The 17,554-nt window shown below is 42.8% G+C and overlaps 1 protein-coding gene across 2 annotated transcripts in view; it reads right to left on the bottom strand.

Moving 5' to 3' along the window:
* Positions 1–482: 482 nt before the first annotated feature.
* Positions 483–17,554, bottom strand: part of NAA25 (N-alpha-acetyltransferase 25, NatB auxiliary subunit) — a 59,123-nt gene continuing 42,051 nt past the window's right edge. For both annotated transcript variants that reach the window (XM_066603233.1, XM_066603234.1), the window contains 5 exons: positions 14,069–14,134; positions 13,870–13,967; positions 11,294–11,401; positions 10,081–10,227; positions 483–1,903 (listed from right to left, as the gene is read on the bottom strand). In XM_066603233.1, the coding sequence (XP_066459330.1) occupies positions 1,781–1,903; positions 10,081–10,227; positions 11,294–11,401; positions 13,870–13,967; positions 14,069–14,134 (542 nt within the window). In that variant the 3' untranslated portion in view covers positions 483–1,780. The remainder of the gene's footprint in view (positions 1,904–10,080; positions 10,228–11,293; positions 11,402–13,869; positions 13,968–14,068; positions 14,135–17,554) is intronic.

Genomic DNA, 17,554 nt, shown 5'->3' with positions numbered 1-17,554 from the left:
TTATTGCACAGTGTGACACTACACTTGCTTTGATTGAGCAGCGCTGGCCGGTCAGAGCTGCTCACACCCCTCTTGAGACCGAATACACTATCTATTCTAGGCAGAGGTAGAAGACAGCATTCTCTTTCGTGATTTTTACCATGCAAACACTGAATTTAACTACATCGCAGACTATCTGATGAGGCAGAACTAGAGTATGAAGTATGGAGGATGTACAGAGCTGCAGTCTAAACTTCTGATGGGGAAAACGGATGGATTTTAGACAACCTCACATTGCCACCGACCATAGTTGTTACCTCAATGAAGAAAACCTTTTATTAATAGATGAAAATAAGCATTTCAAAAAGTTGTAACTCATAATTCCACTTCCACTTTAATTACTCAATCCATAATTTGAAGATCAGGTTTTTTCATCCATGAAAATTCGCAAAACCCATAAAAGCATACATTGTAAAAGTACAAATTCAGTCAGTCGTAGACACTGCTTATTACATAGGGATTTATTTTAAAAATACTCTTGTCAACCACCTAGCATCACTAACAAAATGTGTCTGTAATATATGACAATGTCCCGATTGTCAGGCTCTCTGAACCGTTACATACAACTTGTGAAAAGAGTCAGGTAAAAGATTTGCGAAAGTCTATAACTCACCCAGCAACCCAAATCAAAAAAAACTATTCCTGTCATGCTGGTTAATTCATCTGCATGTAGGGCTGAGATTAGCATTTATTACATACATGTTCGTCTGTATGCATATGTGTATGTACATAATTATATACTATACAAATATACATACACATATAGATTTATATGGTATAAATATACACCAGCACTTGGATGGCGATAGGGTTGCATAAATAAGCATACAAAATGTCATATCTTTAGCAAAATGGAGCTAGCCACTTCAGATCCTGAAGAATGGTGAAAAGGTCTTCTGCCGTAGGAAGCAAAGAAACACAGGTTTGACGTCTTGAAGCACCTGGATGCTTAGTAAGAGTTCTCAAGTTACAGAATTAGTTGCCTGTTTAGTTGGCAGCTGGATCAAACTTAAGCTGGCTTCAAACTTGTAACAGTTTATGCATACCTACCCAGGTGTAGTATTCTTACAATGGGGCCACCTCCACTATTTAAAATGGCTACTAAGGCGTCCCAGAGTACCAAGTGTCCACTCGATGTCTCATTCTGAACCCTATATCCCAGCTGCTGTGTATACAAGTTTCTCAATAGTATATGGCCATTGACACAAACTAAAAACCCTAAATCTTTAAGCTCTTGAAACACATCATTTCATATAAGTTAAAACAACTCTTATGGAAGGAAAGAAGGGGGCCATTTGCAAAACATACAGCTCATTTTGTAGGGGAGGAACGATTACTCGTAAAAGATAAATAAAAGGAAGAAGAAAAAAAATTCCATAAAGCATTCAAAAAGAAAATATATATAAATAAAATTTATCTAGTAAACGGGAACAACAACTGTTCGGAGCCAATTACTATTGCTGCATGTACAGAGTTTCCAAGGTTGCATGAAGGGCAAAAGGCATGAAAAAGTTCACTGCTGAAAGTTTATGAACATGTATAAAAAGTGGTCAGCGGCAGGCCGTGGCTCCTGCTTTATGTACAATAATTTAAACCAGTTGTAGAAATTTCATTCAAGACTTAACAAAAAAAAAAATCAGATTGTTGAAGTCCTTCATGCATTTTCTTGGGAAGTTCCGGATTAGGATGTCTGCCAGAAGCTCATCAATGTATCTAAAGACGTACAGTTCTCATTCACATTCTAGAGTTTTAGTTTTTTAATTGTTTCGAGTCTCTTCCGCAGTAAATCGCCAATCTCTTGCAATGAGTGCACGAAGCTGTTGTGAACCTTCTCCGATGACATTCTTGTAAACTTCTTTTCTTCCTGAAAACCAGATGAAATAAAAATAACATTTTTGAAAAATGGGAATAGAAACCTGCAAGCAGCTCACAAAAAAAAAGAAAAAAAATCTACAAGTGCATGTGCACCAGTATGCCAATAATGGCAATCTGCACAGAGGAAGTTCATGCTTTAGTAGCCAACTACTAAAGACAGATTACTGTAGTAGGGAGTCATACTGGCAATTCTTTCAGGGGGGATGTCGGAAGGTATGCAAATTAGTTCTCCTCCAGATGGAAGAAAATAGTCTCTAATACCACGTATTGGATAGCTACCATGTACGTTAAAGAGGTTGTCTCACCAGAGTTTTTATCCAGAATGCAGCCCTGGCACATCTCGAAGACAGCGGGGGACTCACGTGTGCACCTCTGCTCCATTCACTTTAATGGGGCGACCGGAGATAGACGAGCACTTGAACCCATTAAAGAGACTTTAGATATGACTGCGAATATCAACCAAGCCAGTCTTCTCCAAGAGGAAGAGGCACCTGTCTGTTAGACAGCTAGAGGTCTCTTCCTTTGGGGAAAAAAAAGACTATGGATGCTTTACAATGTTATCTATTGGTGGTAGACAGACAGTTTTCTTCCTTCCTTGCGGAGGAGGTGAGCTGATTTGCTTGCTTAAGTAGCACACATATAGTAATATAATAAAATAGAAACAAACATGAATTTCATGGCATTTTTGCAAAGTGTGTGTGAAGTAAGCTCATACAGCTACATCAAACAGAAAAATAAAAAGTTCTGACTCTTGGAATGCAACAATTCTAAAAATGCTTGATCTGTAAACCGACCCTCCAGGCCTGCACAAAGATGGCCGAACCACTTCCCTGACTACCTGATGCACACTGTATTATATGCATCAGTAGTCTAAAGGCCCTTTTACATGCAGAGATAAAATCGCTCAAACTGTTGAAAGATTGAACGAAATTCAAGCAAGCTGCCAACATTTTTGAACCGAAAGAATTTCCAGGGACCAAATAATGGATTTTATGCCAGCCTAAAACCCTTTGCTAATGATAACTGAACGAATAGTGCACGACTGCTCGTTTTTACATGTAATGATTATTGCTCATTTTTGGCCATTTGAACAAATTTTGGGCAATAATTGTTGTGTGTAAAAGGGCCTTAAGGCTCCACATGCTGCTCTGACTGGTTGGCCCTGCTCATGTGGACAGCACTGGTTAAAGCAGGTGTAGTGTCTTAGACTAATGATGAATATGTATACACAGCATCAGGTACTCAGAGAAGCGATGTGGCCATCTGTGTTTTCCCAGGCCCAAGGTGTCTCTTTAAAAGAGTTATTCAGCTTTAAAAATGTTGATAGCCTGTCCTCAGGATGACCCACAAGTAGCTAGCATGCCTAAACAGGCCAGCTTGAGTAAAGGCCAATTTAGACACTACAATTAATTGCTCATAAGCCATCTTTTGAGCGATAATCGTTGGGTGTAAATGTGCCAATCTTTTAGTTTTCTGCCGAACAACAGTTTTTAGTTCTGCTTGAAAACCATTGTTCGGCAGAACAGCTAATAAGCAGGACCACACGCTGTGCTCTGCCTGGGAAGAGCTGATTACAGCTCATTGCACTGTATCAGCTGTTCTCAGCTGTCAGCCCTCCTGGCAGAACAAAAGGAATGTAATTAAGGAACAGTGGGTGGTCTGTTCTCTGATTACAGCTCCCAGCAGCTCACATGCTGCTACTTGGTACTAATAGGCATTAATACCAAGTAGTAGTTTATGCAAAACGACCGTTCAAAAGCCATCTTTTGAGTGATCATCTTTGCAGTGTAAATGCACCTTAGTCATGAAGGATGTTTACAGGCTCCTAGATCAGAGATTTCTTATCGCCTTAGTTTGCTGGTTTTAATGTACAATCATTTTTTTATTTACTTCAGAAACAGCGGAAGACAAAAATGCAATTATAAACAGGAACGCAATTGGCTCAACAACAAGTTATGTTAGTCACGTGTTACGACGCAGTCTTCCAAAACTAAAGTCTTATCTTTTATACTTCTTAATTGTAGAACATATAATTTGTTAGTAGGAAGGGTTGGGGAAGGGGGAAAGGAGGGTTGTGGGGAAGTGGGGTAAGGAGCGGAGGGGGGGGGGAGGTTTGGGGAAAGGATTTTGGGAGAACGATGGTGTTCACTTAAGCAAGAGGTAAGTGGAGATGTGAAGTCTTTTCTTCTATGGAGTTCGTGGAGGGAGTTCCATATCTTGATTGCTTAGAGGATTAAACTGATTTGGTTTTGGTTTGGGTCAAAGTGTCTCATCCAGGGATTCCAGTCTGTCTTGAATTTGTTGGTCCTATTTTGTCTTAGGGCGAAAATTTTTTCCATTTCTATGTGGTCTGATATTGTTTGAATGATGGTGTCTAGAGTAAGATCCGTGTTTGTTTTCCAACGCCTAGCTAGTAATAGCTTGATAGTCAAAAGACCATGTGAGATTAGTTTCCTGTATTTTTGTGGAATGTTGTCTATTCCTACAAGCAGTATGGCCAGTTCCGGTGAAGGGAATATTTTTAGTCCTGTCATGTTGTTTATGAGTGTGATGAAATCTTTCCATACATGGTTGATTATAGGGCAGCTCCAGAAAATATGTATCAAAGATCCTTTCTGACCACAACCTCTCCAACATCTGTCCGAGACGTCTGGAAAGAAATCTGCAAGCCTGACCGGCGATCTGTACCATCGTGTAAGTGTTTTGATATGAACTTCTAGGAGCGAAGCACAAAGAGTTGCTTTGTTTGCTGATTTATGTGCTGCTGTCCAGGAGTGGCTTGTGAAGGATTTGCCCAAATCTTTCTCCCAGTTTAGAAGGTGAGTTCTTTTCCTTTGATCCCCATTGGTAGGTTTCTCTCCACACATTATCTCATATATCTCCCTCAATGGGAGTTTATTAGAGTTTGGTTTGAATACGAAGTTGTATATGAAGGTTGGTAATGAGATAGAGTTTGGTCCGATGTTTGGCCAATAGCTCTTGATTTGGGAATAAAGAAGGAAATCTCCTTCATGTAGGTTGAACTCCTTTTGGAGCTGGAGGAAAGGTTTTATTTTTGAGTTCATCGCTAAGTCCGAGATAAGCTTGATTCCTTTCATTTTCCATCTTTTAATGTTGATTTCTTTTATCCAAAATTCGATAATGTCTACTGGGATGGGGATCTCCAATCTGGGTTTAAAGTAAATTGTGTTGTTGAGTAGGTCTATCCAAGTCTCCACAGTGTTGTTGACAATCGGGTTTAGCGTAGGAATTGTTTTCGGATTGGATGCTGTAGCTATAAGTAGGTTCCCTAGAGTTTTATTCCCCAGAGTTTCTTGTTCAATCGTTGGCCAACTGATTTTTCCCTGAGGGGTCCCCCATGGTTTTAAGTGTGATATAGTTATTGCCTTGTGATAGGCTGTCAAGTTAGGGACTCCCAGGCCCCCTCTGTTCCTGGGGCTGTAGAGAATTGAAGCGGCCACTCTTGGTTTTTTGTTCTTCCAAATGAAGGACATTAATTGTTTTTGTAGTTTTTTGATCAGGTTGTTGTTGCATTTTAGGGCTATTGTCCTGAATATATATAATATTTTTGGAAGGACCATCATTTTATAAACGACGATCCTTCCGAGCCAGGAAAGTTCATTTTTTTCGAAATTAGATAAGTCTTTTTGTATGTTATCTACAAGTATGGATATGTTTTGTTCCATTATTCTCTCTATTGGTAGGGATATTTTAGTTCCCAAGTACTGGATGCCCGATGGCTCCCATTCGTATGGAAATTCTTTTTTCAGGATGTCTTGAACATCTTTTTTGAGATTTATTGGTAAGATATTGGATTTAGATGGGTTAACTTTATAGTATGACACTGAACCAAATAGGTTTAGGAGGTTTGTGGATGCTCTAAGCGATTCTAGGGGGGCGGTGAGTGCTAGGACTATATCGTCCGCAAATAAGCCTATTTTGTGTTGCCTTTTTGCTATGGGAATACCTTTGATGTTCAGCTGCATCCGGAACGCTTCTGCGAGAGGTTCTATGGTTAGTATGAATATTGTGGGTGACAGGGGGCAGCCCTGTCTAGTACCGTTTGTTATTTCAAAGGGTCTAGACATTATGCCGTTAATTAATACTTGTGCTGAGGGTTCTCCGTATAGGGCTTGTATGGCTCTTAGAATGTTGTCTTTAAATCCCATCTTTTCAAGGACGGAAAAGGCAAATCCCCAGTGTATCCTGTCGAATGCCTTCTCTGCGTCCAGAGTTAGGAGCAGAGAAGGCATTCCGGATCTCTCCGCCTCATGCAAAATGTCGAGGAGGCGTCTAGTAGCATCCGAAGCCTGTCTACCTTTCACAAAACCGACCTGGTCACTATGTACCAGGTCTGGGACAATTTCTATTAGTCTAAGGGAGATAATTTTAGCATATATCTTTGTGTCATTATTGAGCAAAGAGATTGGCCTAAAGTTTGCTGGGTTTGTTGTGTCCTTTCCTGGTTTCGGTATGGTCACTATATTGGCACGAAGCATTTCAGGTGGTAGTGATCCGTTGGTAATTGCTTTGTTGAAGAAGTTTTGCATGTGAGTATTCAGGAGGTCTTTGTATAACTTAAAATATTCGTAAGAAAACCCATCGGGGCCGGGTGCTTTATCGTTTTTCGCTTTCTCTATTACTTTATTTATTTCCTGAATTGTTATGGGTGAGTTTAGTTTTTCTAAGTTAGAGTTTGAAAGCTGTGGGAGGTCAATTGAGGAGAGGAACTTGTTTATGTCTTCTTTCGAAGGTTGGTGGGTTTCTGGGTTTTCTCTAAGATTATACAACTTGCGATAGAATTTTCTAAATTCCTCCGCAATGTCCGTGGGGTTTGAGATCTTAGTTTTGTTAGTTGGGTCAAGTACGAATGGGATATTTGTTTTAACTCTTTTTTGTTTTACTTTATTAGCCATCCATTTGGTGTTTTTGTTATGGTCTGTATAGTATGAAGTTTTTAGGGCTTTTAGTTGTTTTTCATGCTCGTCTATTAAGATGTTGCGGACATTTAGTCTGGCTATTCTGAGTTTGTTTGAAAGGCTTGGGGAGGGATTTGTTTGAAGGGATTGCTCTAGGGCCGATAGTACTTTCAAGTTGTCTTGGAGTAGTTGGAATTTCTCTCTTTTATAGATGGCTCCTTGCTTAATCATTGCGCCTCTGATTACAGATTTGTGGGCGTTCCATAGTGTAAAGCGGCAGGTCTCTGGTGTGTCATTCAGTTGGAAGTATTCCGTAATTGCTTCTTTTATTTCTTTCTGGTATTTTGGCAACTTCATTAAGAAAGTATTATTTCTCCATCCATTGTACGAGGGGATTTGTGTTCCTGATTTTATTTTTAGTGAGATCGGGGCGTGATCTGACCAGGAAGTCACACCTATTTTCGCTTCTGAAATTCTGTTGAGGGTGTGGAAGTCCACTAGAAACAGATCTATTCTTGAAAACGATTTGTGCCTAAATGAATAAAAGGTGTATTCCTTGGAGTTGGCATTAAAGGCTCTGAAGGGGTCAAAGAGTTGGGAATCTTGTATCCAGGGGAATAATGTGAAACCTCTGCTTCTATTAGTGTTGGTTGAGTCTAGGTCTTCATCTACTATCGCGTTAAAGTCACCGCATATCACTAGAGCGCCCCTCTGGACTCTCTTTATTTTCTTTGTTACTTTTTTCAAGAATCTTATTTGTCTCGAATTTGGTGTGTATAAGTTGACTAATGTTGTTAGCAGTCCGTTTATTTTACAGATTAGGATCAGGTATCTACCCTCTTCATCCCCGATTTCTTCCATCAGGTGGAAATCTACTGAGTCGTGTATCGCTATCAATACTCCAGATTTTTTTTTGGGAGCATTTGCTGTGTATATTTTAGAGTACCTCGGATGTGTTAGTCTGGGAGGGTTAAGACGGTCCAGGTGAGTTTCCTGCGCGCAGAAAATGTCCGCTTTAGATGATATCGCCTCTTTCCATAATGCCGATCTTTTATAGGGGGAGTTGAGTCCTTTGACGTTTAAGGATATTATGTTAATGTCCATGGATATAAGTGAATTTTACGCAGGTAGTTGGGTTGTGGTTTGTTTTATTCCTCGTAGGTGGCGGGAACTGTTTGCTCTGTTTTTTTTCTCTTTGTCTGACACTTTTGTTTTGTTGGTTGTCATTTTTGTGTGAACGTCCTCTCAGGATTGTTGGTAAAATGTGGGTGGGAAAGGGGGTTGGTGTCATAGTTTCTTTCTTGTGATTTAATGATGTTTCAACTTGGTGCACTATGTGCAATCAACTTTGTTAACTAAAGTAGGACCTTTTCAAACTTCAAATTTGGGTCTGCGATAAGGTCTTAACTGGGGGTTGGTATACAGCCTACATTTGACTCCTTGCTCTGAATTGCGAGGAACGCCTTGTAGTTATAAGTCACCGAACTGGTTCAGTGGTCCGGTGTTCTGCTGCTTCCGTGTTTGCTAGATTGTTTGTGGGACCAATCTTTAAGGATCGGGTTTGGTCTTTGTGGGTCGGGAGCAGGGATGTTCCACCTTTTTAGAAGGTTTAATCCTTCTTCTTGATTAAGGATAGTGGTTGTGACGCCATCTCTGTTTACATACAATTTGGTAGGGAAGCCCCATCTGTATGCGATTTTATTGCTTCTTAAAGCCGATGTTATTTGTACGAATTTTTTCCTTGCGGACATAGTGGCTTGAGAAAAGTCGGCAAATAATTTGATGTTCCCGTAGGGAGGAGGGAGATCTCGAATGTTTCTGGCAGCGTACATTATTTTTTCTTTTATATGAAAGAAATGCACTCTCGTGATGACGTCTCGAGGCGCATTGTCTGGGACCCCTTTAGGCTTTGGGAGTCTGTGTGTTCTATCCAAAAGCCTTTCCTCTTTTTTGGAGTCTGGTAGGAGAATTTTGATCAGGTCCTGGATATATGTATTTAGGTCCTCTGGTTTGACTGTTTCCGCAATGCCTCTGAACTTAATGTTATTGCGGCGGTTGCGGTCTTCTATGTCCGCCATTTTGTTTTTTAGATATTGGACCTCCTCTTCTAATCTATAGTGAGCGTCTATCAGCTCATTGTGTGAATTAGTTATTTCGCCGGATTTATTTTCAAGGTGGTTCACCCTGTCTCCCAGCTCATCTATATTCTTATTAAGCTTGGTATTTAGCTTAGACAGGTCTTTTTTGATAGATCCTTTTAATGCAAGCACCATGTCACGGATGAAGCACTCTGATGCTGCTTGGTTAGAACATTCTATGCTGAGGATGGGATCGTCTAATTCCTCCTCCTCTGAGCCTGTTATCCCTGCTATGTCAGCATTTTGTGAATGGGGATCTTTTCTTGGGCGCCTCTTTTCAGGGCTTTCTCTAAGGGAAGTTATAATCCTTTTTTCTGCTCCCATTGTAAAGTGCATGTGAGGAGAGACTGTCAGATCTCCTCCAGCTTCCCCCTCTCCCCCCCCCTCTCCTTGTCGGCTCTCTGAGGGTGAGTTCTCCCTTCCCTGCTCACTTGTGGGGGGTTGGGAACGTGAGGGAGACTGAGTGAGAGGCTGTTCAGGAGTTAACTGCAGTGTGTGGGGTTCTGTTTCCTTACCGCTTCTCTTTCCTCCTGCGGTCCCCGTAGCTGCAGCAGCTGACACTCCTCTCCTTCCCGAACTGTGCATGGTCGGCTCCATCTTGTTTTTCTCCTCCCGGCCGCGCGCTGTGTAAAAGTCAGTCAGCCTCTTTGGAGTGGGCTTCCCTGTTCTTCTGCGGGCCGACATCGGGTGGAGGAAGGTATCCCACGTCTTTAAATGTGTTTTGCACGATCCTCGCTTGCTTAATGTAGCTTGTAGGCTGTAGTTGCTGGGAGAGCCGTTCAGTACATGTCTGCCATCGGCTGCTCCAGGCCACGCCCCCCTTAGTTTGCTGGTTTTGAGAAGGTGCATGCATGCAGCCATAGGCATATGTGGCATGTACTCTACATATATTGTACTTTTGTTAGTCTGTGTATCTAAGGCTCTGTTTTATGCATTATATATAATTATAGGATGGGGGCATAATATTTTTATACTTGTATATTTGTTATTTTAGAATTCAGGTTTTGTCAAAGCCATGAAAGCCATCCTACAAGCTTTCGCAGCAAACAGATTACAGCTATACAAATGATTTGTAACATGTCCTGATGGAATGAAAATGTACAACCCACCTCTGTAAAATTGACATTATTCAGGGAGAGATCTTCAATTTTCAGTGCTACCAAAGAGGTCTCCAACTCCCTTATGTAATCTGTCACATTTGTTAGCAACGTTTGCAGCCCTGTAACGTAGTCCTGGAAGCCAGTAAATATTGGAGGCTGCAAAGGCAAGAATTAGTAACAAGATTTTAGAAGTTACAGTGATTCAATCATGAAACAATAGAAGAACGACTCCAATCAGCTTCAGAGTGCCGTTACACTTGCTGAAGAGCTTCCTTAATGGGAATTCAGGGCCCATTCCAAAGAGTGCACTGTATGAAATAGAACGTTTTTTTCTACAATGTTACTGTATGAAAAATATATTGCTTCTTGCTCATCATCCTGCAGACAGCAGGTGGATATCTGCGAGGCACCATAATGTGCACACTAGATGATGGCAGTACCCGCTCAAACACATTGCTATAAGCATATTATAGATTCTCTTCATTAAATGGATTCCTTTCATGTTCAGCATTGTGTCTTGAGTGATTTACCCCATTTACTAGTATATATATATAAAAAAAATAATTTTAAGTATGTTTTCGAGCTGTTAACCACTATTTCTCATTAAGTTTCAGATGGAAAATCCTTTTCAAAAGGAAACCTGTTACCGGCTGTAAACACGTTATGGTGCTCATATAGCAGGTTCCCAGGAGCCTGGGGAGGTATTTTAAAATTAATTTTTTATATTTATCCACCTCCCAATGTCCGCCCTGTCAACCCTGAAAGTCAGCACACAGACCGTGCATTCACAGCGCGGACGGTGTTATTAGACTCAAAGCTGCAGGCTGTGCGCACCTGCTCCCATAGAGACTAATAGGAGTGCACGCGCACAGCCTGCAGTGGAGTCCGATGACACAGTCCGCACTCTGAATATATGGTCCTTGTGCCAACTTTTGGGGCTTACAGCGCAGGCACCGGAGGGTGGGCAAGTATAAAAGATACCTCCCAGGGCTCCTGCCATAATATAGATTATGGCGCTTATAGCTGCTGACAGGTTCCATTTAAAAATGATTTTCCATTTGAGACTTCATGAGAAATAGTGGTCAACAGCTCGAAAATATACTTACATTTCTTTTATACTAGCAAAGAGGGTAAATTACCCAAGACACAATGCTGAGCATTTACTACTGTACGCTAAGGTGTTAATAACCAACAAGGTCACCCTGAAATCCTACACACTTACGGTGGCAACGCTGTCTTTTTTCTTCTTTTTCTTTTTTTGTAGATTTGATTTGAATGGCCTAAGGACACCAGCAAAATATCCGGATACCCAGAGAACGACTGAAGTAGCCTAATAAAAAAAGTAAAGCAAAGCAAAGCCTTTATATTCATTGCACCTGTATAGATTGAGGTGGTCTTAGAGGAAGCCAAACTAGAACCAGTCATCCATATTCTAATGCGAAAGCTGTTAGGGTGTGGTGCCACCTTATGGCAAGCGCATGCAGCTGAAACTACACCCACCCACAGCAGCCAATGGCCACACATTTTGCTGATAATACTGTCAACTTCTCTGCAAAATCTTCCAGCCAGAATAATAAGCTAATCCAACTGTACATAATACACCAAGCCTATCTTACCCCTAATCGATTACACAAAATGCGTAACACCACCTCGGACTCGTGCCAGAGATGCCGACAGCCAAGGGCGGACTTTTGGCACCTGATCTGGGAATGCCACTTCGTCAGGGAGTTCTGGGTAAAGGTGACAAACCTTGTGAACTCACTTTTACGGCCCCCACTATCCATAGAACTAGATCCCAAGGTGGCGCTGTTCAGCTTACTGGAGGAGGAGGTGTGGCCGCATCACACCCGCGTGTTTCTTGAAAAGACACTATTCTTGGCCCGTAAAGAAATAGCTATGAAATGGATGGCAACAGAGCCCCCTTCGGTCCCACAATGGGCCCAATCCGTAAACACAGTAACCTCATATGAAAAAATTATATATCAAAAAAGAGGATGCCCGACTAAAATTTCAAAAAGTATGGGGAGCCTGGTTAGACTCCCACTCTACCCTGTCTACTGTTTAAAAACTAAAACTATCCCACGCCAACCCCTTTCCTCTCCCCTCCCCTACCACTCCCCCCCCCCCTCACTGTCAAGCGCCTGAAAGACCCACATCCTCTAATCCCCCAGCTTTAAAGGAAGAGCAGAGTCCGATTTTATTGTTTCCACAAGTTAAAAAAGAAGTTTAAGACCAGATAGTTTGAGAGATACAGTAACAAATCGAGGTTAATCCAATATATGTACCTGTTTTCAGTTACCCCACTATGTACAAAGCAATTCTACCTGTACTGTGTATTTCACGAACTGTTTACTATTACAAATAAAACGAATTAAAAAAAAAAATCTTCCAGCCAGTGGCGGCGGTAGTCAGTGCATTGGTTGCATGATATTACTACATGTGGGACTGTACTCGAAGGGTACGCTCATACATGGCGGATTTTCGGCAGCGCATTTTAACCCCTCATTTAAAGAGGTAAAATCTACAGAAAATCCACACCTGAAAAAGGACATGCTTTGTATTTGAAATATACACCGCCAATCAGTTTATGACGCTTTTTTTCCCCCACAGCGCGTGGATGAGATTTCTTGAAATGCTAGATTCTATTATGCGCAGTTTTTTTTTCCTACTGAGAAGCCAATGGGAAAACGCTGGAAAAAAACTCCAGGTTTGCTTGCTTAGTTCTGATGAGGACTAATCCACATACCGTAGTAACTGATTTTAAAGGGGTTGTGCCAAGATAGGACATATGAACAGGGGATGTATTAGAGCATGCAAATGTCAAAGTAGTCAGTATGCCACTCTACAACCCAAAATGAAGAGCCACTTAATGAGCGTGGCTCCGATGCTGCTGGACCGTCAGCTGTCCTGTTATTACAGATCGGCCATTCATGCGGATGGCTGTCCTATAATGCTACATTTTCCTTCATAGCAACAACTGCAAGGGGAATCTCAGGCTGCTCATGGCATCAGTTGGCAAAAATCAGCTGTTTGCTGGGGATGCAGAGAGCAGGACTAAAGACAAGCACCCTGCTCGCTCTCAAAGGGGTTGTGCATCATGGCCCAAGCCCTTGGACAGATAGGGACAGATTTACCAATGCTGTTGAATACTTACAGATCATAAACTTAGATCAGGCAGTCAGAAGATGCAGCAAATTCACATGCTGTGTGATACATTTTGTGCAGATTAAACTTTCTTTATGACACCTCTTAGATGACATACTGCAGACTAGTATTTTGTGTGATTGTGAAGATCTTCTGTGGCTTTGTGATCTGAAATTGCCTTTCAATATAATAACCTTCATGTCTTCCAAGTTGTGTCCAAAACTAGGAAAGCGCTCCGCCCCAGGGAATGCTGTCTTCCTCTGTTTAATCGTGTGGTGATCAGACCTCATCATCGCTTTAAGTTTTTGTCCTGTTTCTCCAACGTAGAGGGCCTCAACAGGACGTTTACTGCACAGGATCAGGTAACACAACATTGGACGTCGAACATGTGAATGTCCCCGGGATCTTATAGTCCTGTTTGTGTCATTGATGATTATAATTTGCTGCATCTTATGAAAACACCACTCCCCCTTTTTGAGACACTTTTCAAAAGTATCAAGTGTGGTGTAAACATAGCTTATTAGGCATATTTCATTGTGTACCATTATGGCACAATAGTAAACCTGCCCCATCATCCATAATCACTACACCTTCTATAACAAAAGTAAAATAATGCTATAACGTTACAAATCAGAAACATATTTAAAGACAAACCTCAACAAAGAAGACCAAGTTCTCGATGACATGGGGCGAGACCTTACAGTGACCGTCTTGGAAGACTAGTAGGTCTCCTTTGCATCGGTGAAAAAGTTCTAAAAAAATAAAATAAAAAAATTAAAAAAAAGTAAAGTGTAATATTTCAAGCTTATAAATTCCAACTCCCAGTAACACCACTGAATATACATGCAAATACCTTGCAGATGACATAGAGAGGATTTTAACCTGTTTCCAATTTTTTCTTGGACTTCACAACTATCATCTATGAATGAAAAAAAAAATAAGCTTCAGTCTTCTCACACAAACAACAGAGGCTGCCATGTGAAAATGTACCCATCTGTATCCTGTCAGTCAGATGGTAAAAATCTGTCTGCCTGCAGCCATCACATGAGCGATCCAAGGAGATACACACTATATCTGCTTTGGCTTTCTGTACTGCTTTTGGAAAGCTTTGTTTGCTTCAATTACCGTCTTTTCCAGCATACAAGACGGTGGGGCGTATAAGACGACTCCAGACTTTTCGTCTTTTATGCCAGGAATACAGTGTGGAAAAAAAAAAAAAAAAAAATCAATACTCACCTCAGGCGGTGCTGCTGCAGGCTGTCGCTTCCTCGTGCACGCTGGCAGAGCATTGCTTTCCGCAAGCGGGGCTTGAATGCCCCGCCTCCAGAAAGCCAATGCTCTGATCAGCTAACTTAGTCTTGCGTTAGCCAATCACAGCCATTCAATGACATCATGAATGGCTGTGATTGGCTACCGCCAGACTAAGTTAGCCAATCAGAGCATTAGCTTTCTGGAGGCGGGGCATTCAAGCCAGCGTGCACGAGGGAGTGACAGCCTGCAGCAGTGCCGCGGGCGGAGAGTATTGATTTTTTATTTTTTTTGGACACTGTATACCCGGCGCATAAGACGACCCCCGACTGCAGAGCAGATTTTTCGGGGTTAAAAGGTCGTCTTATATGCCGGAAAATACGGTAGGTTTCTGTGTTTTTAAATGGAACAAATAGCGATGCGGTAGGTAATCAATATAAGATGTTGTGTAACAAAAGCTGCAGGGCATCCCAAATCACGTTAGGGGTAGAGAATATCTAACTATTTCATACAACCCATGTAAATAACAAAAAGTCCCTCCTATAATATATAGCAAAAAGAAAAGAAAACTGAAGTGCAGGACTTATGAAAATATATATATGTTACATATAGAAAATTCATATATATAACACCCCCCCCCAAAAAACACAAGATTACACACAAGTATAAAAACACATTAAATCTAAAAAAAATACCCAGATAATGATATGAATCCCAGAGAGCACAATACAAATCAAAATAGATATAGATCACTAACTATGTCCAGGGCAATAGCCATCAGTGTATCTACAATATAACCCCCATCAAGGAGGAAGAGACACAGTACATGTGCATCTTCTGAAGAAGGTTGTCGGAAACGCACGTCAGGGGTCTAGCCCCCACACTATGGTGGAACCCTGGGGAGCCTTATAGTACTAATATGTATTTAAAACTCTCTGCACCATCTACATCATGCACTGTGTCTTTTCCTCCTTATGTATTGGCGCTTCATGCATCTTGAATTGCACTGCAGAAGACAGCCGAGTGCTTGTTCTCTGCTATTTACATCAGCTCCATTGAAATGAATAGAGCGGCAGTACACATGTGCGATCATTGCTCCATTCATTGTTCATGTCACTGCAGGGCGGAGTACAGTAAGCTCACAGAAGTGAGAAGACGAGGGCAACAAGGAACCCCCGTTCTTGGGATAGATGAGGGTCTTAATGGCGATCCCCCCACTTAGGTGCTAAAAGTCTATTTTGTGACTACCCCTTTAACTTAAAGGGGTGGTCTCGCGAAACCAAGTGGGGGTATACACTTCCGTATGGCCATATTAATGCACTTTGTAATATACATCGTGCATTAAATATGAGCCATACAGAAGTTATTCACTTACCTGCTCCGTTGCTAGCGTCCTCGTCTCCATGGTTCCGTCTAAATTCGCTGGCAGCTTGCTTTTTTAGACGCGCTTGCGCAGTCCGGTCTTCTCCTTTCAGCACGAGCCGCTTCAGTGTGCTCCCCGCTACAGCTCTTCTGCGCATGCGCAGATGAGCTGTCACTGCTCGGGAGCGCGCTGGAGCGGCCATTCTGTACCTTCCTCTGTTAGAGGAAGGTGCAGAAACTGGAGCTGCCGTCCGGAGAAGCCGCCCACCTGTCCTGCCGTCCAGGTAAGTGATGGGCCGGGGGGGGGGGGGCGCTGTCGTCGCTGTGATGCGCCGGGGGGGGGGGGGGGGGCTGCCGCTAGGCCGGGGGGGCTGTCGCTGCGATGGGGGGGTCTGTCGCTAGGCCGGGGGGAACTAGCGCTGGGCCAGGGGGGTAAGTGATGGGTCGGGGGTGATGGTCACTGACAGGTGAAGGCCCCGGAGCCCAGCGCTGGGCTCCGGGGCCTTCACCTGGGCTGAGGGTCTAGCGCTGGGGAGCCGGGAGTGTAGCGCCGGTTACCTGCTGCCTGGCGGTGGGTGACTGGTCGGCGGCTGCGCGGCGTCTGGTCGGCGGCTGCGCGGCGTCTGGTCGGCGGCTGCGCGGCGTCTGGTCGGCGGCTGCGCGGCGTCTGGTCGGCGGCTGCGCGGCGTCTGGTCGGCGGCTGCGCGGCGTCTGGTCGGCGGCTGCGCGGCGTCTGGTCGGCGGCTGCGCGGCGTCTGGTCGGCGGCTGCGCGGCGTCTGGTCGGCGGCTGCGCGGCGTCTGGTCGGCGGCTGCGCGGCGTCCGGTTGCCATGGAGACACAGCTGGCAGCGTCTCGGGAGCGCGCACGTCGGGCTGAAGCGAGCGACGGGGAAAGAGCCGGCGGCCATCTTGGGGAAACTTTTATAAGTTGCTGAAACGCTGGAACGGTAAGTACGAACCAGCTAGGAAAGTCATTTACAGGGGTAATTAGTAATGTATGTTTAATTAGGGGGATTGGGCAAAAAAAAAAAAATCACTGCTTCCTCGAGACATCTCCTTTAACCATGATCCTTCTCATTCTCTGAGTTTTTAGAGCGAAGCTGACAAGTGTCACATTCCCTTTAAATTCTGCACATGGCGTAAACATCACCTGAGCTTTATGAGAAGAGCAAAAAATGTTCTCAAAACTTTCTAGTTAAAAAGGGAGAAAAATAATCATAAAGTATGTGAGCAATGCCAGAATGAACCGCGAGGCCTGTGGATAATTAACTCCAAGTGGCTTTGAGAGAAGTAGGAGGGAGACAATACTCATCACAAAGCAAACAGAAACCGGTCAACACAAGAGGTGTGCAAGCTTGACACAATTGTCATATGAATGTTAAACCGAACACACCCAAGAGTGGAAGTTACATCCACAGCAAGGACAATTAAGGGGGTTTCTGGAAAGAAAAAAGAAAATCAACAATATGAAAAAGTTATTTTTTTTTTTTTAACTTAAAAAGGGGTTGTCCAACAGGATAGGCCAATAATAATAAAAAAAAAAATTGGTGGCGGCCTGCCACATGGGAGCCCTGCCAATCAGTTGTTTGTTGTGGCAATGTGCCCATATAATGAGCCGATTTCTGCAGAACGGAGACAACTCCACTTCCACTGCAGTGGTCAGGCATGGCATTGCAGGACAAGTTCCCAGTCATTTCAGTCAGATCTTTCTGATAGACCATTCATAGTT

The sequence above is a fragment of the Eleutherodactylus coqui genome, chromosome 5 (genome assembly GCF_035609145.1).
Source record: "Eleutherodactylus coqui strain aEleCoq1 chromosome 5, aEleCoq1.hap1, whole genome shotgun sequence".
Classification (NCBI taxonomy): domain Eukaryota; kingdom Metazoa; phylum Chordata; class Amphibia; order Anura; family Eleutherodactylidae; genus Eleutherodactylus; species Eleutherodactylus coqui.
This window is presented reverse-complemented; position numbering and strand designations above follow the sequence as displayed.